Source organism: Phoxinus phoxinus (assembly GCF_949152265.1).
Source record: "Phoxinus phoxinus genome assembly, chromosome: 10".
NCBI classification, from domain to species: domain Eukaryota; kingdom Metazoa; phylum Chordata; class Actinopteri; order Cypriniformes; family Leuciscidae; genus Phoxinus; species Phoxinus phoxinus.
The window spans coordinates 20,730,535-20,755,659 of record NC_136885.1 but is presented as its reverse complement, the minus strand read 5'-3'; the positions used below and the strand labels follow the sequence as shown (position 1 = coordinate 20,755,659).

The 25,125-nt window shown below is 39.2% G+C and overlaps 2 protein-coding genes across 3 annotated transcripts; both read right to left on the bottom strand.

Moving 5' to 3' along the window:
• Nucleotides 1–58: 58 nt before the first annotated feature.
• On the bottom strand, nt 59–4,745 carry irgq1 (immunity-related GTPase family, q1). Its single transcript, XM_079626804.1, has 3 exons — nt 4,501–4,745; nt 3,164–3,898; nt 59–2,146 (listed from the first exon to the last, which is right to left on the bottom strand). Exons 1-3 carry the CDS (start codon nt 4,506–4,508, stop codon nt 1,414–1,416), a joined length of 1,476 nt encoding a protein of 491 aa, XP_079482930.1. The 5' UTR covers nt 4,509–4,745; the 3' UTR covers nt 59–1,413.
• On the bottom strand, nt 4,698–21,964 carry cblc (Cbl proto-oncogene C, E3 ubiquitin protein ligase). 2 transcript variants are annotated; one of them, XM_079626799.1, is made up of 13 exons: nt 21,376–21,964; nt 20,559–21,161; nt 14,143–14,289; nt 13,850–14,006; nt 13,132–13,253; nt 12,771–12,908; nt 12,595–12,682; nt 12,320–12,451; nt 11,492–11,689; nt 6,700–6,846; nt 6,469–6,524; nt 6,281–6,336; nt 5,666–6,093 (listed from the first exon to the last, which is right to left on the bottom strand). In XM_079626799.1, the coding sequence occupies exons 2-13, from the start codon at nt 20,945–20,947 to the stop codon at nt 5,936–5,938; spliced, it is 1,788 nt and encodes a 595-aa protein (XP_079482925.1). In that variant the 5' UTR covers nt 20,948–21,161; nt 21,376–21,964; the 3' UTR covers nt 5,666–5,935. The 2 variants fall into 2 exon arrangements, with proteins under 2 accessions (XP_079482924.1, XP_079482925.1); XM_079626798.1 differs by having other exon boundaries at nt 4,698–6,093; nt 20,559–21,958.
• Nucleotides 21,965–25,125: the final 3,161 nt, after the last annotated feature.

The window sequence follows — 25,125 nt, the reverse complement described above, 5'->3', positions numbered from 1 at the left end:
TATATTTTTTTTTTTAAGAGGTTAAGTGCTCACAGAAGAGATGAGTTTTCAACTGTCTTTTGAATGTTGTCAGGGATTCTGCATTCCGGCTGAAGGTATTTCTGCCTTGATTTGACAATCTGCATAGCAGTCCCTATTCTTTTGCAATAATTTGGACGAAACAATCAAAAACAAACTGTGGTTCCTTTGAATCAGAATATGTGAAGCCTGTAGGCTATATTATTGATACTGACAATTTATATAGAGCTCATACATGTGGTTTTATTACAAAATGTCCTACATTTCTGGGTAGAACTTTATTTTACAGTCCTGTTTCACATGCTGTAACTATTGTAAATGACACTAATTATGTACTAACCCTGAACCTTGACTTAACCCACGTGGTTACCTTACACTACTTAGTACTTTTGTGAGAAGTACACTGAAGTACATTGAAAGTGTATGTACTGCAAAATATAGTGCAACCAATTTCTGTTTATTTATAACAACTTAAATTACAATATTACTTTTAAAACATATGACTTGAGAGAGAAAATGTAGTTGATCAGTGCACCAAGCGCAAACCATTAACATCAGATATAACAGACAAGATGCTTCTGATCACCAACAGTTTTGAGATCAGTTTGCATTTTCTTTACATGTTTCAAAGACACAATCAACTATAAAGTATATTAATACATGCTTATATTTTAATTGCTTATGTACCGATGGATTATGTTTAGCAGTAGACACTCAAAATGCATCTCATTTAAAACACACATAACAATATAATCACACATTTACCTTTTGACCAAACAGAATAACTCACAAAATAACAGAATAACATTTACATGTAATCATCTCACATAGGCTCTCGTGTGCTGTAAGGTGCTGTGCCGAATGGCGATAGCTTACATTTTTTACGTTAATGAAACACAAAATATTTAGCTGAATGCATTTAGAACGCATATTATACATTTGTGTGTCATACATACCTGAAAGGGAGTATGTTTATCAGTAAACACTCAAAATACGATGCTTTACAATTACAGCTTTACTGAGAAAGAAGCGAATTGCGAGAACTCCCCGATAATGAGAACGCTCACACATGACCAGATCAGATGCATCCATTTTAACAGCGTTAACATTTAGATATTTAACATCATATGCATTTACAAAACATATAAATTCATAGAAAACATAAAATGTTTAGTGTATTTAACAACATGGTACTATTTTATAATTATTTTAACCGATTACTCATTGTATGAACTGAAATGATCCCATGAATTAAACCTGAGGAAAACACGTACAGTAGTTCTTCAGCATATTAGACTTATTCCATTCACATATTATATTGCACACTAATTATAAACAAAAAACAGTTGTACGCAGAAATATTTGATGGTAAATTAAACAGTTTATTTCTGCATCTCATGTTTCTGTGTTATTTTGTTGATGTTGCTTTACTATTCTTGCTATGTAATATGCAAAAGCACTTGCCCTGACAGTGTTGAGGTCACCGGACAGTGCACTTTCCAAGCCTATAAAGTCAAATGCACTTCTGTCTAGGCTGTTGATGAGAAAAATCTGTTGTTCACACAGATTTGCCATCTGAAGCCCTTGTGTATATTGTGCCCGTAGCCCATCAAGCATCTCAGTCTCATCACAGTACAAATCTGTTCGCGTCTGTAAATGACAGTCTGCTTTGGTTTGGACCAAGAGGTAATGCTTCCTTAGTTGTTCAACTGCTTTAGCTAGTTTTATATGGCGTGCTTTCTGACAGTCTGATAGAATGATGATATAGAAGTCATAACAATTCAGGACATGTTTCGTCCAATTAATTGAGTAATCCACGTTTGCCTCTATGCCAGACACATCCCAGAACCGGACATCTGGGTATCCAGTACACATTGCAGGGTTGCTGATGTATGCTGTTGCTGCATCACTCACCTTATTCTCAAGACCATTTAAGGCATTTACTAGAGTGGATACTCCAGACCCTGTCTCACCCAAAACTGCAACGTCAAGCTGAAAGTGGCTCAGAGCCTCTAGTACAACACTGACTTTTGCGGCTCCAAAGCCTGTGCGCTTATACATATTTTGCAATGTTGTGATGTCGTCAGCTTGAAGTTTTCCAGTCTGTTGGATGTGGTTTGTAGCATGCCTAAAGTAATAAAGAAATATCAATTAAATTAATGATGTGACATTCATTAATTGTCTTCTCTATTAATTTATTCAGAAATACATAAAAAAATGGCAAACATTCAATTACTTCGATAAACCTGATTTATGGCGATGTTCTTAATTTCTGAATTAAAATAAGGGTGTTAAGCTGTGTTATTAATGCCAGGCCAGTAGTTTGCGGTCAGTTTGTAAATAAATATTACACGCCTATAGACTGAACAGTGAACACGTAATAAGCATGCGCATGACATCACCGTTTCCACAAATTCGCGTTTTTTTTTTTTACATGGAAACGATAAAGGTATCGTTTTCAAAAACTTGCACTTTGAAACACGATTTCCAAAGCTTGCATTTTCAGGCCGCTGATTTTACTAAACTTCATTAAGTAAAAATGACTGCTTTTTGATGCTTGATAACTTTTTTCTGATAAATAAAAATCATGTGGTCCAACCATGCTTACACAGATCAGGAAATTATATCATAGAGAGGACCCCAGGAGGCCCTTGTTGAGTCAACAAGTCAATAAAATATCAAATAAATTGATATTGACTTTCTATGACAAGGAAAGATTATAGTTCAGGTTGTAAAATGTAATGTGGTGACAACTCCCTAAACTTGTTTTTTTATATTCTGTATCTTATATTTATGTTAAGTACCACAACAAGTTCCTTGTGTTAAATTTTGCCAATAAAACTTCTGAAAATGTAATGAGGTTTATGAGTTAATAATTAATTAATTAATTATACTTGTAAAAATGTTTTTAAATCTTTAGGAGAGTAATGGTTAAGATGTGTACCTTTATTAAAGGTGTAAGGAAAATTAAATATGTTTTTACTTTTTACTTGACTAAAAATTAAATTTTTAGAGAATGAAAATGGTGTAAGGTATACATTTCTAAGAACATTACATTAATTTTACTCTCTTCCAAACTATTTGAATTACCAAGACAAATGACTATACTGTTTTGAACAAGCATTTAGTTACAGTACATACTCACCTTGCACTTATCCAACCTCCGTGAAACATCTTGTCCAGAAAACTTGAAAATTCTTCTGCTCTAAGCTGAGAAACCTCATTCTTAAGGGTGTCCGTGAGCTTCTGCATCTCATACTTTTGTGTCTCATGGGCCGAAACTAGGAACACGTGGGGGTCCAATTTCTTCTCCTTCAGATACTTCTCACAGTCTTGTCTCATTTGATCCAATGCACGTTTTTCAGAGAATTTGCTTTTCTTGCTTTGGGATAGCATATCATTATCAACTTTTGTTCTTATAAAATAAAACAGCTTTTTTCGTTGCCCAATTTCATCGATCAAAAGCATGTTGTTTTCTCTGACTCTCTCTGATATCACAACCATAAACATGTCATATAGATCAAAATTCATTGTCTTTACATAACTCTTGGATGTAAAGGAAGGGGTGCCCATCCCTGGAAGATCCCACAGTCTGACGTGTGGGAGATTTGGATGCTGATACATAGTTGGTTGTTTTGTGGTTTCTACAGCTCCAGTTGGAGCCGCCAGAGTGTCATCAGGTTTCAGTCCGAGGAACACGTTGATAAGGGAAGACTTTCCTGCACCAGACTCTCCAGTCACAGCGATATCTATCTTAAAATGGTCAAAAACCTCCAAAAGAGAAATAAGCTGATTGGGAATTTTCTCTGGGCTTTCAGAAGCAAACAAATCCTTGATTTTGGTGAAATGATCCTCTTCAATTTTTTCTGGCATGTAAAATCTATGGAAAACATGATATTCTGTCAACATTTTATGCTGTAGGCCTAACATTTTTTTTTAAAAATAACATTTGGTGTGTTTTGGGCTCCTGTAGCAAAAATATGACTGTGAATATGACCAATCTGAGAAACTCGAAATCTGAGCATATTTTTTAACAGTTTGCGTACAGTTTTTAATAAATAAATAAATTTACTGTCGGGAATTTGTCGTGTCCGGTGAAGACAGTAACTGATTATAATTGTTTCTATATTGTCTTCTATCGCGTCGAAAAAGTTATTTTAAAAACTTTTAAAAACACATCTCTAGACCCTGCTTTCTTTTCTTTTAGCTGTTGCGTCTTATCTCGCGTTTTGACTTTGGAAAATGAAGATAGGCTACTGGTCAACTTCACGGTCGTATGCCTACCTAAACACGCACAAAAACAAACGCATTGATATTGTTGTCATGTTTTTTTCAAAGAGATTGATAGGCGTAACTATCATACCAGGAAGTTCAGTTTTGACAGGTGGATAACGTTTTAAACATTAAATTTCAACACTTATTAATTACACTTTTTCGGTGATAGGTAAACTCATGACAGTCTTGCCAAGTAAATCCACTCACCTATCCATTGTGCTGTGGTTTGGCGGTTTCAGTTTCCACGAAATCCCAGTGAAATCGAAAGTGGTAACGTTAGGCTATTATGGGCAATGTGCAAAAAATTAATTAACAAAACCAACACACTATCATATTTCTGCTTTCTTGACAATTTACTTTCAGAACTGCGGATGTTAATAAAAACGACTGCGGTCTTCACGCCGAGTATACCAAACTAAATATGGGCAGTAGGAGGAGGAGCTGGGAACGACGTCATGAAAGCTATCTGAAGACCGTTTAACAAGAAATGACTTAGCCTAACCGTTATTTAATAGCGAGACCATTTTTTTGTATTATTAACGTTAATGAATTGTTGTTTTGAGTCATTTGGAAAAGTAGCCCGTATGCAATAAAAAAATAATTAGTGTCTATTTCTAAAAGATTCAAAACTGAGTTGTGTTATTAAATGCCCAGAACCCCTTAGCCTATATTTTAGCCTACTGCACGCCACGTTAATATGTTCCAAATAATGTTCATAAATAATGTTCACAATTTTTAAATTAGTGCAGATATCGGCTACCAATCATGACTACATTCATTTATAAATAATAAGTTGCATGTTGTTTTATGATTTTATTTGCTTAGTTTACTGGCAAAATGGAGGAGACAAACAAATTAATTGTAGGCCTGTCTCGAAAGTCAGGTTTACCTGACACACTATAACAGCAACAAAACATATGAAACATTTCAAAAGAATGAAGGAAACTGGAAGAATACATTCGGTGAACCTCATGCAACACTTCTGAAACAACCGAATGTCTCAATCCAGTGGAGGGCAGCAAAGACAATTTAGATCATTAAAGGGTTTTCACCAAAACATTCTTGCGTAGCTATCAATGGGGGGGACAGAAATCTCTCAGATTTCAACAAAAAAGATCTTCATTTGTGTTCCGAAGATGAACGAAATACTTACGGGTTTGGGCCATGGAACGACGTGAAGTTGCGTAGCCAAATTAATGACAGAATTTTCATTTTTGGATTAACTAACCAGCCTTGGAAAAACCCTACTAAATGGTCTAGGCTACAGTCCTAACTTTATTGGACTGTAAATTCCACCTTGGCAGGTGGTTTAATTGAGACAGATTAGTCGGCAAAAGAAGATATAAAAGAAAAAAGTCTGTTGTTTGTTTTTTAAAATTCTTTATTCAATGCGATCTATTAAAACAGTGCCTTTTCGCTAAACATTTAGTTGGCATGAGGTAGGATTTAAAATGTCTTAACATCTGTGAGCATTGAGATGTGTTTTCTGCTTTGTCAATGCAAAGATCAATCAAGCTAACATTCTTAATCTGGTAAATATTAAGTCCTTTGAATCATTTTGGTTGTCCAGTGTTGATGATAGCACACGGTTGCTTTGTCTTGCTAAAACATACAGTCTGAAGTCTAAGATTAAACTTTGCTGTCAGGATGAAGTGTTTTCTTGGGTCTCCCCATGACAGTGTCTTCCTGAGAGAGATGCTGAATCCACCACACCTCTCTCACTCTCTTTTTCTTTCCTGTCCCTTCTTTTCTCTCTCCTCTTCCTTTTAACAGTGTCTGAAGGCCCTTCCCAGGGCACCCCTAAGAGAGATAGGGAAATTATTTTTAATCAGAAATGGCTTATACTCTATGTAATTATAATCCCTGCCACCAGGTGTCAGTACAACAGCATCAAATGTGGTTGTCATGTTCAAGAAAACATGTCACAAGTATTCTCAGGCTTTCACAGCTATGAAGCAGGCGAATCAAGGTTAGTTATGGTACCCACTGTGTATACCACATGGCAAAGAGGAGGGACGGAAGTCTTCCAAAAGTTCCTCGCTTCTGAATTCGGTTGGAATGGGGAATGGAAAGGAGGAGTAAAATTATAACAGAAACAGCACTTAGCCATTATTTTCCATTATTATTATTATTATTTTATTTTTTTGGGGAAAACATGCTTATTCAGATATTTACCTATCCGAGGAAGTTTGACTTAGCATGTTTTCTGACCAGGAACTGTGTTTGACTTTCTGGGAAGAAAACATAATAACTGATTTTCATGATAACAGTAAGTTTGAATTCACTTGCTAACTACCGAGGACCATGCACTTAATAAAAGTAACATATTAATTTTGTAAGGATACCAACGACAAAGTGGTTTAAAAACAACACGTTGACAGACAGACAGACAGACGGACAACCCACCAAACCAGACTGGCTGACCCGTGTGCCTGTGCCAAAGGATCTGGAGGGTGATTTGGGAGAGGGACACGGGGAAAGTGAATTTCTTTTGGGAGGAAGGGGAGGAGGTAACTGACTGGAACGGGGAACTTGATACTCCTCCTGTGATATCTGTAATAGTGAGAGAGGAATGAGATTAATCAACCATTAAAGTCGAAGTAAATTAAAGAAATGCTCAGACTCAGGAAAGTAGATAAACCTACACTTACATTTACATTTATTGTCTAAGCAGGCATTTTCTTAGCAAAGCAACTTGATACATGAAATGATACAATACATTTTGGAAGTACTGACAAATATCAGAACAGAAACTTGAGAATGCTAAGTCTAAGGTTGTACCGATAGTAGAAGCAATTAGGGATAAGTAAATATTTTGTCCTGCAGTGGAATGTTCGCTCCCTAAAAAAATCCCACAATGCACCGCAAAAACCTGGGAGCATTGATGCTCATATGCGCCCTTACCGTAAATCACATCACATTTCTGTAGCCAACTCAATACATATAATGACGCGTGATAGAAGATTTGAAAACTGTTTTTTAATTTTTTAAAAAAAAATTTTTTATACCCAGATAGGAAATTGAGAAATCGCTGTCCCAATGTATAGTGAGCCAGGGTCCTTCCCAGTGCCCGGATTCATACACGATATACTGATTTACGAGCTCGGGAGCAAATGAGCTTATTTGAGATGCACTTATGGTCAAGACAATCTGAGTCAAGTTCAAACTGATCATCAGAATGGGGAAGAAAGGTGATTTAAGTGACTTTGAACATTGTTGGAGCCAGACGGGCTGGTCTGATTATTTCAGAAACTGCTGATCTACTGGGATTTTCACGCACAACCATCTCTAGGGTTTACAGAAAATGGTCCGAAAAGGAGAAAATATCCAGTGAGCGGCAGTTCTGTGGGCAAAATTGCTTTCTTGATGCCAGAGGTCAGAGGAGAATGGCCAGGCTGGTTCTAGCTGATAAAAAGGCAACAGAAACTCAAATAACCATTCGCTACAACCGAGGTCTGCAACCATAACACATCTGGCCTTGAAGCATGTGGGGTACAGCAGCAGAAGACACATCAGTGCCACTGTCAGCTAAGAACAGGAAACCAAGGCTACAGTCCACACGCGCACAGGCTCACCAAAATTGGGCAATAGAAAATTTGAAAAAAGTTGCATGGTCTGATGAGTCTTGATTTCTGCAGTGGCAGACAGATAGGGTCAGAATTTGGCATAGACAACATGGATCTATCCTGCCTTGTATCAACGGTTCAGGCAGCTGGTGGTGGTGTAATAGTGTGGGGGTATTTTCTTGGCACACATTGGGCCCCAATTGAGCATTGATGAAATGCCACAGCCTACCTAAGTATTGTTTCTGACCATGTTCATCCCTTTATGACCACAGTGTACCCATCTTCTGATGGCTACTTCCAGCATGTCACAAAGCTCAAATCATCAACATGACAGTGAGTTCACTATGGCCTCCTCAGTCACTGTCACATTGTTAATGTGTTTTCTGTTGTTTCCATGGACTTTTAGGTTGTTTTTCTCATTCAGTGTTTTTCTTCATCTCTGTCGTCATTTTCATTAGTTCATTTTCATCACCTGTCTAGTTAATCAGTTAATCACCCTTCATTGTCATCACCTGTTGCACCCTCGTCATCCTTTGTGTATTTTAGTTCCTGTCTTTCTCCTTTCAGTTGTCGGTCAATGTTTGTGTTTGTATATGTCATTGTGTATGGAGAGTGTTACCCTTGCCTGTACCAGTTTTGTTTAAGTTTTATTATAGTAAAAGTTTGAATTGGAACTTTGGGCCTTTGCCTGTCTTCATCCGCACCATACCCGTGACAGATTGACCGACCAAAAACGCTATGGAGGCATTTCTGTTCAATCAGAATGGGAGTTCATTGGAGGAGTTGGTGGAAGTTTACCTTCATCTTCATCAGGATGTTTACTGGGAGGAGGAGTTTTTGAAGCAACGGTTCTGGAGAGGACTTGATGATCCACTAGCCCAGATATTGCTGCTCAGGGACTTAGATAGACCTTTTATTGAGTTTATGGACAGAGCACTTTGGGTGTGTGGTTCCTCACTCACTGTGGGAGACATCCAGCCAGATCTTCGCGTCCAGCCAGATCTTCGCGTCCAGCCAGATCTTGAGCCCGCTGACCCTGCGCCAGAGCCCTCGTCGCTGCCCAGCACAGAGCCCTCATCGCTGCCCAGCACAGAGCCCTCATCGCTGCCCAGCACAGAGCCCTCATCGCTGCCCAGCACAGAGCCCTCATCGCTGCCCAGCACAGAGCCCTCATCGCTGCCCAGCACAGAGCCCTCATCGCTGCCCAGCACAGAGCCCTCATCGCTGCCCAGCACAGAGCCCTCATCGCTGCCCAGCACAGAGCCCTCATCGCTGCCCAGCACAGAGCCCTCATCGCTGCCCAGCACAGAGCCCTCATCGCTGCCCAGCACAGAGCCCTCATCGCTGCCCAGCACAGAGCTTCCTGCACCGCTGGTCCCGTCCAGCCCAGAGCTTCCTGCACCGCTGGTCCCGTCCAGCCCAGAGCTTCCTGCACCGCTGGTCCCGTCCAGCCCAGAGCTTCCTGCACCGCTGGTCCCGTCCAGCCCAGAGCTTCCTGCACCGCTGGTCCCGTCCAGCCCAGAGCTTCCTGCACCGCTGGTCCCGTCCAGCCCAGAGCTTCCTGCACCGCTGGTCCCGTCCAGCCCAGAGCTTCCTGCACCGCTGGTCCCGTCCAGCCCAGAGCTTCCTGCACCGCTGGTCCCGTCCAGCCCAGAGCTTCCTGCACCGCTGGTCCCGTCCAGCCCAGAGCTTCCTGCACCGCTGGTCCCGTCCAGCCCAGAGCTTCCTGCACCGCTGGTCCCGTCCAGCCCAGAGCTTCCTGCACCGCTGGTCCCGTCCAGCCCAGAGCTTCCTGCACCGCTGGTCCCGTCCAGCCCAGAGCTTCCTGCACCGCTGGTCCCGTCCAGCCCAGAGCTTCCTGCACCGCTGGTCCCGTCCAGCCCAGAGCTTCCTGCACCGCTGGTCCCGTCCAGCCCAGGGCCTTCGCCGCTGGTCCCGTTCAGCCCAGAGCCTTCGCCGCTGGTCCCGTCCAGCCCAGGACCGCCTTCGCCGCTGGCCCCGGTCAGCTCAGAGTCCTCTTCGCCGCGGGTCCAGTCCAGTGCTGACCTCCCCAAGAAAATTTTGGGGGGGGGCAATAAGTCCTCTGAGGGGATCGTGGAGGCCCTTCCGACACGGTCGCCATGGCCGCCCGAAGGGTCCTCACCGCCATGGCCGCCCGAAGGGTCCTCACCGCCATGGCCGCCCGAAGGGTCCTCACCGCCATGGCCGCCCGAAGGGTCCTCACCGCCATGGCCGCCCGAAGGGTCCTCACCGCCATGGCCGCCCGAAGGGTCCTCACCGCCATGGCCGCCCGAAGGGTCCTCACCGCCATGGCCGCCCGAAGGGTCCTCACCGCCATGGCCGCCCGAAGGGTCCTCACCGCCATGGCCGCCCGAAGGGTCCTCACCGCCATGGCCGCCCGAAGGGTCCTCACCACCGTGGCCGCCCGAGGGGTCGTCTCCGCCGTGGCCACTCGAAGGGTCCTCACCACCATGGACGCCTGAGGGTCCGTCTGCTCCGCCATGGCCACGCCCTCATCCTGCTCCGCCCTGGCCACCTGCACGTCCTGCTCCGCCCTGGAGGCTTCCTGCTCCAGATCGGCCACCTGTTCATCAGCCTCCAGGGCGCCCACCCTCCCACCCCTTTGGATGTTTTACGGCGCGAGGACGCGCCTGGGGGGAGGGGGGGGTTCTGTCACATTGTTAATGTGTTTTCTGTTGTTTCCATGGACTTTTAGGTTGTTTTTCTCATTCAGTGTTTTTCTTCATCTCTGTCGTCATTTTCATTAGTTCATTTTCATCACCTGTCTAGTTAATCAGTTAATCACCCTTCATTGTCATCACCTGTTGCACCCTCGTCATCCTTTGTGTATTTTAGTTCCTGTCTTTCTCCTTTCAGTTGTCGGTCAATGTTTGTGTTTGTATATGTCATTGTGTATGGAGAGTGTTACCCTTGCCTGTACCAGTTTTGTTTAAGTTTTATTATAGTAAAAGTTTGAATTGGAACTTTGGGCCTTTGCCTGTCTTCATCCGCACCATACCCGTGACAGTCACCAGATCTCAATCCAATAGAGCACCTTTGGGATGCGGTGGAATGGGAGATTCAAATCATGGATTTACAGCTGACAAATCTGCAGCAACTGCGCGATGCTATCATGTCATTATGGACCAAAATCTCTGAGGAATGTTTCCAAGAACTTTGTTGAATCTATGCCATGAAGAACTAAGGCAGTACTGAAGGAAAATGGGGGTCCAACCCTGTACTATGCAAGGTGTCCCTATAATAAAGTGGCCGCTGAGTGTAACTTTAGGCATAAAAAAATTATAAAGTATGAAAACGGATATTCATTTTGATAGTGTACTGTGCATTTCTAGTTTAATCACCATAGCCATTACACTGCTGTATATTTATATAATTAGAGTACATGTTTGTTTAATGTAAATGCATTTTGATTGAAATTACTGCAATGTGAGGTGTGAAAATAAAGCTGATGATAATGCAAACAATGCACAATGAATATTTAAGAACACATGAGAAACCATATAAGGGTAAAATCTGTTGAAATATTCGATGAAATTTAGATTATTCAGTAAGGATGTGGGTTTCAGATTGGTAACCAAAAGTTTCCTGATGCCACAATTATGCACTCTCACCTTTTTCATACAAGCCAGTTTTTTCATTACCAGCTCCACATCCTCATGATCATCCTCCTCATCTTCATCTTCATCTTCATCGTCTTCTTCATTCCCCTCTGCACTCCTGTCTCTCACTGGCAGGTAGGGCTCAATGAGGATGGACTCTGTGCCTCTGATATCACAGCGACAGTAGGGGCACGTGTGTCCATCTGACTTCTGCATATTAGAAGGAATGACACTACTTTTGAACCTCAATTTCAACCTACTAATCTAATGCACAAAGGCACCAAAACTATGGACTCTAGTTCTTAGTTCCCAAAAACATCATACCACAAGAAAGCTTATATCTTGGCATCTTATGAGAATGAGTTGCACTACTCTTTGAATGTGTGACATTAATAGAGCTGCAGAAATGCATCACATCCTCTAAGGTAAATGTTATCTCACCATGCAATGATGTGTGACTGAACTTGAGAGAAGTGGAAAATCAGTCACATGTTTGATCAAACACAGGCAGGAAGCTTGAGCCAAAAAGTCAGGTCATGCTGCCTGCATGACGCCGTGGCAAACACTATAATTCATGCAGTGCTGCTTTCTGAATTACTTTGCTTTTTGCAAGTATTTAATTATCAGTTTATGGCAATGGTCAATTGATATTAAAATAGTTATACTCCAATGAGTTCTATTTTTAATGTTTATATTACACCAACAAGACAAACCACAATCATGCTATCATAGCTGTTCTGATTGTGGGTTTTTGGTTGTCACCTCATAATTGCCAATGAGTGTGAATCCAAGTGTGAAAGGCAGATGTAAAGGTTTGAGCGCAATAAGAATATCATTTACCTGCCAGCCAGTCAAGCAGGGCTGACACAGCAGATGGCCGCATGGCTGAATGCGAGTGTCCTTGTCTCGTTCTGTGCAGATTTTGCAGAGCTGAAATGTGCTGCCAATCTCACAGTATAATTCATACTGCTCCTGAAGAGAGAAAGTGAACAAATGAAGGAGACAGAAAAAAGTCCATCTTGCATTAGAGACAAAATGGACTTGAATTCAAGAGATAAAAGAAACGAGCAAATCAGAAATAAATTTGATACTCTCATTTATTATCTCTCAGTTACCTCTGTGACTTTAACTCGACCCTTGTGAGCCGGACTGCACAGGCTGGTGAGGTCAGGGTTCACGTCGCGCCCATCCGGGTATAAGTAGCTGCAGATGGAAGTATTTCAGGTTATATTAGCATTATGGTGACAGCTTTAATTTCAGTGTGTAATTTTTCCCCTAAAATAATACACACCAGCCCTCCCTGAAACCTTGTATGAGTGCTTGGTAGAGAGGTGTATTCTGGGGAATGGTTTGCACAATGCTGCCATCACTGGTCACATGACCAATCGCCCACTGACCCATTTGTGTGCAACTGAGACGAAAGATGTAGCTGTGGATGCACAGAGAGAGCCAGTAAGAGATTAGATCTAAACCATAGTATGTCAAACATTAAAGCATCCTATAACAAATACTTTATTATTATTATATGCAAAAACGATGTGATCATCGCAACTGGCCCACCTTTACAGGTACTCTGCCCTGCCCCATCTGTGAGCCAGTGGCATTATTTTTACATAATTTTTAACCGTGATATTGTCTGCTGCATGTCTCACCTGCCAGGACGATGTCTGTAGTGCTCCAGTCGGACCTTGACTTGGTCGTAGGTGAGAAACGCCATGTATCCGGGGTGAGTTACTGCTAAATGATTCCAGTTCCTTAACAGAGTTGACCAGGGCTAAAGGGAGAATACACGATTAAATAGATTTTTGTTTTGAAGTAATTACAACATGATGAAGAAAATGACAAAGGACCAAAATACAAACAAACTTTTTATTATAAGTATATTTTTATAAACTGTTTTGTTTTCTATTCCATTTCTATGGGGTTTTCTCATTATGGGTTAAACATAAAATACATATAAAAATTAAATAGATAACATTGGAGCTTCACAAATCAATGTGTGTAATAAAATGGTGTAGAAAGGGTCCAAATAATATTATTTTAAGGATAAAAGATATAAATATTGTTTTTGTCATTAAAATTAGTTAATATTTTTTTTACTACAATAAAACTAATGTCAATATAATATTTTATGTAAATGACAAGACTTTTGAATAATATTAATTGTTAGATAAACTCAATAAGATCAAAATCACAGCCAAATGGTCAAACAGGCCAAAATGGCCATTTGCTGTGGTTAAAATTTAGATTAAATATGTAGATTTAGTTTATCAAACATATCTAATAAGTTTCAGAACAAACTATTCATGGAATGTGCCTGTTATTTTTAAGATCTCCTTATCTCCTTAGAAGTTCTCAAGCTCAGGATACCTGAAAAAGCCTGGTGAAAATATCAAACTCAAAGATGGATATGTGATCGTTACAAGTGAGATCAACTGTGGACTTCAAAGCCATGGACTCCATTCCCTCTTCGAAGTAATGAACCCTCCTCAGCTGCTGTTTAAAAATGTTCCACTGCACTATACACCTGAGAGAGAGAGAGAGAGAGAGAGAGAGAGAGAGAGAGGGGGGGGGGGGGGGGGGGGGTGTAATGAATGTCCAAAAATCGATGCATATGGTTTAAAAGTCTTTCATACACATTAAATCAATTATCTTTGTCATACTTGTGTCCAAAAGCCTTCCTCCAGAAATCTTTGGCCTCCGTCTTTGTAACCCTATAAGTATCACCCTGGAATCGTCCTCCAGGAAACATATTTCGTATTTCATTCAACATGTGGCTGAACAGAAGTGACAACTTAGTAAGATTTCTCCTGAAAGATAAAGCAAATTAAAACATAAGATTAAAAAAATAGGTAAAACTTTATGATAGCTTCCATTAATACATTTTGATTGATTAACAGATCATTATTCATGTAAATGCTTACAAATGTTAATAAACTTTTAATTGAAAATCTATAAGTGTCATTAAACTTCATATTACCTAATGCACTTTTTTTCACATTCACAACAGTATTTTCAACAGTAAATTGAACAATATAAGAATGACTGGTCCCACTTTATTTTAGGTGTCTTTAACTATGTACTTACGTCAAAAAAAGATTGTTCGGTACAATGTACGTGTGTTCATGATCAAAGTGCAAAACACTTATGCTATTGAGGTGTATACGGGTACGGTTAGGGTCAGGTTTGGTGGTACGGGTATACAAGTCTTTGTTAAGAGGTCACCAGTGTACAGGCGTCAGTCTGATTACTAAAAGGGAACACGGCTTATATTACTGTTACAAGGTGGTTACAGAAGAGATGAAACAGGATCTAAATGCAGCAGCTTCATTCAAAAAGAAACTCAAAACTTCACAAAACAGAATCTCGGAGACAGGAACAAAACAACTAACTAAATGAAACATAGAACTGACAAAGAACTGAAAGAAGCACAAGAGAGCAAGCAGAACATGAACAAATACTTAATAAATTATCTGTTAAATAAATAAATAAAAATACACACCACAACAAAAGAAGACCCAGTGTATGACCTTTAGAGACTATGGTTATAAGTTAATGAAAATTGTTAACATGAATAGTGTGTGAAGTGCTTACAATTACTAGAGCAAAGAATGCAAAAAAAAAAAAAGTGCTGCTTCAGGGTGTAAAATATCGGTGCTCTTTGGTTGTATGGGATACAGAATCTAATAAGTTAGGAACTCCAAGGCACTCGAAATAAGTAGAAAAAAGTTAAAAAGCCTTTATTTCATTGATGGCTCAAAACATTGAAAATGGTGACAGATCCACCTACGCGTTGCGGCTTTACATGCCTTCGTCAGGGTGTGACAAGTGTTAAAGGATTAGTTCACTTTTAAAGTGAAAATTCTGTCATCATATATGAATTTCTTTCCTCTGCTGAACACAAATAAGATATTTAGAAGAATGTCAGTAACTAGACAGTTTTTGGTTCCCATTGACTTCCATAGTAGGAAAAAAATATACTATGGAAGTCAATGGGAACCAAAAACTGTCTGGTTACTGACATTCTTCTAAATATCTTCCTTTGTGTTCAGCAGAGGAAAGAAATTCATACAGGTTTGAAACAACTTAAGGATGAGTATATGATGACAGAATTTTCATTTTAAAAGTGAACTAATCCTTTAAGCAGTTCCTAACTACTAATTAGATGAATTAGTTTATTAATATAAAAAAAAAATTCACAATATTTGTAAATGTAGAAATGTGCATTAGGTAATATATGAATAGAAGTTTAATGACATTAGATAGCATTTTATTTACATTAAATAACGATATGTTAATCATGTTTAAGTAAGTTTATTTAAACATATGTTTATTTAAAAATTAACAAGCATGTTATCGCATAGCTATGTGAATATATATTAACTAATGATCTGTTAATCATTATATAATGTTTGTTTATGATTTATTAATGAAAGTTATTATAAAGTGTTACCAATAAATAAATATGAACACACATATTTAGTGTGTGTTGCACATAAAACACATTTTTTTGTAAAAGGTTGCCAGAAATACTAATTGCACAGGAGAGCTGTGGTGCTTATTTACAAATTTTTGCAGATATGATGATTGTTGGTTGATATGTCATATAATCATGTCAACAAGTTTATACACGACATATTCCTGCATGCAAAAACATACATCAGCACAACACACTAGAAACAGGAAGTAGTACTTTGATACATCCTGTCCTGAGTGTGTGTGGTGAGACTGGTGACAGAATTTTCCATTACTAATTGATCAAAGAGGTTGTCATGGTAACGTCAGCATCCTCTCTACACAGCACAGCACAGATCGGCACCCTTCGTCTGTTGTACTTTTTGGTCCAAAAAATCTATTTAAAAAATGCTTTAGTAATGTTTGAAGAAAGTCTATTGTAGTTTATTTGTAGTCTATACTTTTTTTTAATACTTTTCATATAATAATGATTGAATCTTTAAATAATAAATCTTCTTGTAATTGACATTCATTGAGGCTATTAAGGGATAATTTGGCTTAGTGTGTTGAAATGCATATGCATAAACGCTCTGGCCTGGGTCTTAAACTGACCAACCATGGCTTGTATGCAACAGATCTTTCCACTCAGACAATATGACCGCTTACTTTCCACTTTTATCTCTAGCTTAGCCACAAAGCACAGTGCTCCGCTTCTTAGGCTTGAACTTTCCTTCAGTTATGTTCTTAAAGTTTCCACCACACATACTGTCCTGTCCACTAACCATGTTGACATGGTTTCAGCATTGTCAAGCAGTCACAAACTAGGCGAAATTAGCTAAATTTACCCACATGTACAGTAATAGGTTTGTGTGGTGATTCTGTTACCTTTAATAGTGAGTGAGACAAATGACAGTGTGTGTGTGTGTGTGTGTGTGTATGTGTGTGCGTGCGCGCGCGTGCGTGTGTGTTTAAAGTATGCATGATGCACACTCATCCTGCTTTTGCCGAGTTAGACGCGTTCCTTCTTCAACATATTTCGAACCCCTAAACCTTACCCTCAGTCAGTCAGTCATATTTATTTATAGAGCACATTTAAAACAACAGCTGTTGGCCAAAGTGCTGTACAAAGTGTAAACAAGTATCCTAATGAGTAAACATAAAACCACAGATAAACAATGCACAATACAATCCAATAGGCCTACCACTAACACCCTTACCATAAGTTATCCCTAAAATGAGAGGGAAATGATGGAAGTAGAAGTGTATACATAAACATAAACTGTAAACTTGTTTCAAATCTGATTAGTTGATAGGAATGTTGAACATGTTGCACTTGGTGAAATCATTTTCTGCTGCATGGCACAGTGGTACAGTTTCCTTTTAGATTGTGTTTTTCTACGCTAAATTTCTAGGTGTGACATGCTGTGTGAAACATTTATTCATTTGTAGGTCAAGCAAGACATGTTCTGTTGCACTGGAAAACTGAATAAGTTGGCAAAACTCAAAAACAATTGTGGTAATCAGTTGCATAAAAAAAATTAAGTTAAGAATGTAAGTAGAACCTAAGCAGAACTGGCAGATTTTTATTTTGTACTCATACATTTTAACTGCTATTAACTTAAAATGTAAATGTTAATGTTTATTTAAATATTTTAAGTAATGGAAACTTGGCTAACTTTAACTAGCCAATTCAGAAAATGCTAACCTGGTTATTGGCAACACAATACTTTGATAGCATTAGCATTGCAAAGCAATTTCTGAATGAGTACGGCAATATATAACATTGTTCTCAAACCAAGCTCGTGCACTCGTCACCATGTATGCACATTCCAAATACTAAATACTCATTGGAACATTGAGCATTGAGTTTCACAGAAGAGACGAGAAAACTATTTGCAGACCTTGCGAACAAGCCATTTAGTTAGGCTACTGTTACTTTAAGATAAATGAAGAGTAGACTGAAAATCTATTGGGTTTATTTTAAGTTATTTAAAGTCGATATATTGTTAGAAGATTGTATTTCACTCACTCTTTTTGCATGCATAAAAAAAAAAAGAAGGAATAAAAAAGTCAGGAAGTAAACTGTAGTGCCGAAACAACATTAAACTGCTGGCTTCCATTGCTAGAGGGAAGTTTCCTCAATTTACATGATAATACTGCACTATACAGACAGGTCATTAGTAGTCACAGCAGACCAGAAACTTGGTCAAGACTAAATAGGGACTGCAATCTTTGGTTGCTTAAGATTGAAAATAAGCCATTTTGTTGCCGTCAGGTTTGGTATAGCCTAGGAAATTAGTTTCAACCCTCGCAAAACCGAAGCACATGACCCTCTCTTGTATGGACATGTACGCATTTATTACAGTCTTTTGCGGACATTTTTGCCAAGCATTGTAGTTACTTCTGTAGTAGGCAGACATTTCACATTAAAAAATGTGGTGGTCATTTTATTTGATGGCTGATTTAAACACACACTGGTTCATTTGAATGAGTTTTATATCATTTTTGTGTTTCTGCCTCTCACAGTGTTTATTGAAATGAGATGTTGAGAGGTTTAATCAGAGAACAATTTCCCATATTTTATGCTTTTTTTTTATTGCAAACTATACAAAACTAAAACAAAAACTATGCATTAATTGCCATTCTATATTACATCTTTGATTGGACTACAGGATGTAAATGTAGGAATAATCTGCTTTACTATTTTACTATTTATATACTTTCTGTCTGTTTTTGGAACTTTTAAAGAGTTCCTGTTACGCCCATTTATGAAGTCTTGATTTCGTTTTTGGGCTGTACTAGAATATGTTTTTGGGCTGTACTAGAATATGTTTTCATACTTTTCAAAAAACGCATTCTTTTCCACATATTTTACATTATTACCTCTCTCCCCAGTCTGGCTCGAACGTGGCTGATTTCGTTTAAGCCCCTCCTTCCGAAATACGAAGTGTGCTGTGATTGGTTAGCTGGCCCAGTGTGTTGTGATTGGCAGAGCTTAACGCATGCTCGGGAAATGTCACGCCCCTTCATTACCGCGAGCTCTACTCAAATGTAAATATTAACGAATGGCGTCAATTTCAAACCAATTCTAACGTAGCCTAATTCAGACCCTGAAAATGTTAACCAACAAACAAGAGGATCGTCCAGAACGGAGTCTGAGTGGTATGTTTTTTGTAATTTGATTATACATTAATTTGTATTGATACGATGTTATCCACCATTATTTGTCGGAAAACTAAGGTAGGAATAGAAACAGTAACGTTAATCAATCACAAAAGCATGGTTAATTTTCCTAAGGAGAGGTGAACCATTACAAAAGCAAGAGCTTACAAACGCTACAGAAAACCAGTAAAATGTTCTCCATAAAATGTGCATGCTCCGATAAACGTTTGGGTTTTAATATTCAGGAACAATGTTTAAAAAATAAAATGTAACTACTCTAAGAAGTTCATCAGCCTTAGGAAGGTCAAACAAATGAGTTTTGGAAATGTTGTGCAAAAAACAGTGTCTGTCTTCTTTACATTGTGACAACAGGGTCTTCAACCAGGCCTCATCCCCTTTTTGCTTATTCTGTGGGCGGGGTTATTTAAATGAGTAACATTGTGACTTCACAAAGCCCAGAAAAATCGCATTGTAGTCCAAATTTAGTTTGTTGTAGTTCTTGAAAAGGGGATTCTGTTAAATTGGAGTGGAATTTGAGCTTTGTAACCTTGCAGATCTTTTTAAAGTCCACGTGAACCGGAAGTTGCAAACGACTTTTCTTAAGTGTTGTGACGCATTTCCGAGTGAAACGGAATATTGAACAGAGGGCAGGGTTTTACTTTAGCGCTCCTCCTCTCCATCTCTCGCCCATAGCAGAGTAACGGGTTGAGGGGAGTGGTTAAGCGTTTAACCAACCCAAGCCGTCAAGCCTATGTCATCAGAAAAAGAACCATTCCAGACCCGGAAGTAACTTTTCAGACTTTGATTAAAGATAACTTCAGCAAATAAATTTTTTCCGTGTATTAACTTGCACGGATTAATTGTTCACCACAAGACTAGTAATATCCACTAACAAAGTAAATAGGGTCAATTTTGATTTCATGCCGACTTTAATGCTCAAACAGCAACATTACAGACTAACTAAAGTTGAAAAAGTAGAAAAACATAATATGACCCCTTTAAAGTCGACATGAAATCAAAATTGACCCTATTTACTTTGTTAGCGCAAATTACACGTCTTGTGGTGAACAATTAATCCGTGCAAGTTTATCAAAAAAAATTAGTTTGCCGTGGTAATCTTTTATAAAAGTCTGAAAAGTTACTTCCGGTCTGGAATGGCGTTCCTTTTCTGATGACGCTTAACCACTCCCCTCAAACCGTTAGTCTGCTGTGAGCAGAGATGGAGAGGAGGAGCGCTAAAGTAAAACCCTGCCCTCTGTTCAATATTCCGTTTCACTTGGAAATACGTCACAACACTGGAGAAAAGTCGGTTGCAACTTCCGGTTCACGTGGACTTTAACATCATTCTGCCGACTTTGATGGTCTTTGAGATGTTTGAATGTAGACAAATGAAGAACACACACATTGTGACCAGTGAGCAAAGACTAAAAACTGACCTCCACATTGCTTGGCTTTGTCTTACCTGTAGCTTGATGTTTCTTCAAACATCTTCTCCTTGCCATCTTTAAACAGCAGCACAGCTCTATCTGTCTTGTCCAGTAAGTGGCGAATATGGATCCTCAGATAATCACCCTCGTCCCCTCGGGGCACGGTCATCATTGACCCCCTGTAAGGAGCCCACACTTCTGTCAGGAGGGTGGCGGTCTCCGACACCAGCTCGGGGAGGTATGGCGGACTGTTTTTTAGTCCCAGCCTGTGGTCGGTGCTCAGTTTATGCAGTTTCTCCAGTCTCTTGAAAACTTTATCAAGAACTTTGCGGTCTGCACTGGTGGGGGACTGAGACATGGATTGAGGAGCGTCAAGAATTTGACTTCGGCCTGCAGGTCCTGAACGCCTAGCTGTTGCCATCATAGATGAGATGTATCCAATGAGCCACACGTGGAGTGTTAGTCAGGCTATGTTAATGTTCAGACATGTGCCTGAATCAACAGTTGTCTGAGATAGTGTTGAGTCCACTCACTTCCTTCACACAATTAAAGTGTATTTGATTCAGTTGTCCTTTTGTATGCATGATACAACAATTGATGATTAGTTGAGTCTATGGAGAGCATCGTCTTTAGCAGAGCTAGCATGAAAAGATGAAAACCTCTGAGGCTATGACTTATCAAACGGTTACACTATTATTCTCAGAAAAGATATCTATTTTTAGGTAAAAAGAATAATCTGAAAACCACTTCGGTAACTCTTTGTCCTGTTATCACTGATTATGATATAATGATGAAACGGCAGTTTAAAAGCGGCTGTAATTGTGATGAATTCTAAATCAACTATCATCTTACCACAGCAAACCTTTGTTCAGTAATCCAGTTTAAAAATCTTGAATTGTCCATATCAAGGCCCACAGGTCCGGTCAAGTGCGAAGAAGTGATGAGAGATGTTTGTCACCATTGCCACTGTGAGGGCAGATGCCTTTCATAAGATACATTCTTCACGAGCAGAACAAGAAGAGCTCACTTATTCAAACAACACACCTCCAACACCTAAAAAGTATACAGGTTGGTGCCTATACGTCCTCAAAAAATGTGCTATGACTCCATTGAAAAAAAACGCTCCATGTGTCCTTTTGCCAGGTCTCCGTTATAAAGATGTTGCAAACAAGGCAAAACGAAGCCCTAAAACATGAATTCTTCAGATACTCATTTTTTGCTCTTAGATCTAACGGCCTCCTGCACCGTCACTCCACCCATACTGCCAGTCATTATCTCTCTCATCCATACGGTGTCTCTCAGTCTGTCTGAGTATCTCTGTGTCCAAAATTGTTAAGAGGCACTTACACTCAAGTTGGTTTAGGACAGGAACTCAGCTGCAGACATTCACCTCTTTCTTTCTCCCTCTCCCTCTCTCTCTCTCTCTCTCTCTCTCTCTCTCTCTCTGATCAGTTTCCGGGTAGCTAAGAGGCAGACAAACAGGTTTGTTTTCTTTTGTGACTGTGAGTGAGCTGTGTAGCATGGGCTGTGTGCAGTTGGGACGCTGTTTGAATTGTGACGTATTGGACAAACCATGTGTGTACAACTTCCTGAACACATAACAAAAGACTATAGAAAGAGGGAGAGATAGAGTGTCTGTGCCGTTGTACTAGGCCTGGCCTTAAAACTACATTATCATTACATAAATTAATTAACTTTAAAACTAATAGCCTATATTGATATGATTCTTTATGCAATGCTGTTAAATATATCTTCAATATAGCCAATGCCTTTAGAATAACATAAAATAAAACCACATAAAGTAAAAAAAAGAAAAACACTAATCAAAGACTAAACACATCCACACAGATTTAAAAAAAAAAAACGATCTAAAAGACTGATATTAATCTCATATGGAAAGCTGGTATTAGCACAAATTTTCTCGAAATTTAACTTGTTTTAAACATTTGGCTCTTTGTGGCCCTCTAATGGACAAATTTAATAACAAGCTTCTCTGACAATGCCTGTAACTTTTACCATTGTCGTTTTTATTCATTTGTTTTTATTTTTTTAACTTTTATATTTAGGTAACCCTTTATTTTTTCATCAGGATTTCCCTGAATAATCCATAGCCTGTTAAATAGCTAATCATTACTCCGAATTTAATTTTCTTTTTACTTTTTTTATATTATATTCGGGCAACCAATTATTTTTCATAAAGATTTTTTTGTGATTTTTTTCTGTTATATTGCATAATCCATATAGCTCCGAAGCTATTTCTTTATATGAAACGATGTGTGTAGCCGCTAATTTGTGTTGCAAAGAGACACCAGCAGAGGACACTGCTTAACAGCATTTGTGCAAGATGCAAGATGCTTTTGGTGTTCTGAATGAACTCATGGGTAGCTTTGATGATTTTGGTCCCTCCATGATACATAATTAATACTTGCATTAACAAATTGATTTATTATAGACTGTATAATCCTGAATACTTAAAGGGTAAAATGAACCCGAAAATGAACATTCGGTCATACTTTATTCCCCCTCAAGTTGTTTCAAACCTGTGTATATTTTCTTCTTCTTCTGCTGAACAAAGACATATATGGGGCCCGAGATCTGCTTGGTTACAAACATTCTCCAAAGTATCTTCCTTTGTGTTCAGCAAAATAAAGACATTTACACAGATTTGGAACAACTTTAGGGGCAGTAAATGATAACAGAATTGTCATTTTTGGGTGAACTATATCCCTTTAAATGCAAATATATATATATTTCCCCTTCTCAAGACTAATATGGTTGTAATGTCGCTTAAATGGAGCATGTCCTGGAAAAAGTCACTGTCAGCCCATATAATGTTAGTAAACCCATCTTAAAAAATGTCTATAGTAGGCCTAATGTCTGAGATCTGATTATTTAAGGTTATTTCTTACACTGTAGTCATTTCAAGCACACTCCTTTTGGGGCCTGTTCTGCCTATATGTTAGCAGCACTTATCACTTTCCCTGCAAATGTGTATCATGCAGCCATTCTAAGAAAACACAACCTGAGAACAGGATGTTCAATACATAAATTTGAACAAGTTTGAACACACCAGTAATGCTTATTGTCTTTTTTTCTCTCTCTAAAGCACTTTGTAGTCCTCCACTTTGTAGTCCTGTGATTAAAAAATAAATAAATAAAAAACTAACATTAACCTATCATTAAATTGAATTGTGTGATCAAATTACCAGGTTAATTTGCTGTAGGTCTTCAGTTGGCCCATGGGAACTAAACTGGCTGCGATTCCGCATTTGGACGGTATTGTCACCAACTGACAAGTTCAGACCCACCGTGGAGTCTTCTTGGTGTTTTTGGGGACTTTAAACACCTATCTTTTTTTCCGTTTGCCGTTCCATACCCGCTCAACCCCACAATGAAGGAAAGTCCCAAACTGGCCCAGGTAACTCCAAACCTCTGGTGTGAGGAGGAACTAATGCTATGGGGTGTAGGTGGAAAGAGATGGGTATGACGCTGATTTTTTTGTCGCATAATCTGATACTTGTACGTTTTTGTAAGGTCTTTTGATTCTACATATAGAGCAGGCGCAGAAGGCTGATGCTAATGATATCAAATTCCTAGCTAACACAGAACATTGGGTAACACTTTTTTTGGATGGTCTCTTTTGAACATTCTGTTGACTATAACTTTACAACTACTTGTCAACTAACTCTCTTTAGAGTAGACTCACTGTCTGCTTAATATCTGCTAACTCTTTATTGTGATGGTCCTTCAACAGACATTCTATTGACTAAAGTAACTTTGCAAGTACGTCAACTAATTCTGACCCTACCAGTCTACCATTAGTCAACTAACACTCTAATAAGAGTTAGTAGACATGTAGGTCTAACGGTATACTTATAGTCAACAGAATGTGTTAAAGGGACCATCAAAATAAAGTGAAACTGAACATTGTCCTTTTTCTCTCTCTCTCTCTCTCTAAAATAACAAATTCCTATCGTTCTAATGTTCTCTTTAGGTTCTATTTTGTAACCAAAAATTGTATATAGCTACAGCTATGCATCTTTAAGGGATCTGGTCAAAATGGGGGTGCTTTCCAGATAAGATGCTGAGATAGCATGTGAAAGACGACAGTAATTTGCTGTTATCATCGATATGAGTCATAAATGAAATCATAATGAAAGAAAATGACCCTATCTTATCAGTTCTTATCAATCAGTCACTAATGATCCGCTGACCCAATGTGAATGTGCAAGGCTACAGGAAGACGAGGTCGAGCCTGGCAGGTTTCCCGACAACAGCTGTGAGGGAGATCCCCGCCGGAGATCCAGCCCGCTTCCTACCAGGCACCAGGGTAAGCAAAAAAAAGAGAGAAAAAGTTTAGCTACGGCTAAAGGGAAAGCAAAACTGCACACCTGTTATCCAACAGCTCGCGACACATTCAGCTGCACTGATGAAAAAAAGTTTCAATAGTCAGACAATACGTCAAAATATGCCAAACACCGTCGTCTAACAATTAAACCGAAACCGATTCCATGAAACCGTCCATGAAACATACGACGCGTAAAAGTGATAATAATGTGCATAATAATGCTAAGTACAAAGTAGCCAACTAATAAATGTGCT

Bases quoted from the DNA above. Each gene is read 5' to 3' on its own strand.
- irgq1 (XM_079626804.1), bottom strand. The intron at 2,147-3,163 runs GTGAGTATGTAC...TTATTACTTTAG, and splicing joins GGAGGTTGGATAAGTGCAAG to GCATGCTACAAACCACATCC.
- cblc (XM_079626799.1), bottom strand. From the start codon at position 20,947: ATGATGGCAACAGCTAGGCGTTCAGGACCTGCAGGCCGAAGTCAAATT. The intron at 12,683-12,770 runs GTGTGTATTATT...TTCCATCTGCAG, and splicing joins CAAGGTTTCAGGGAGGGCTG to CTACTTATACCCGGATGGGC. The intron at 6,337-6,468 runs GTAAATATCTGA...AACCGAATTCAG, and splicing joins AGTCAAACTTCCTCGGATAG to AAGCGAGGAACTTTTGGAAG.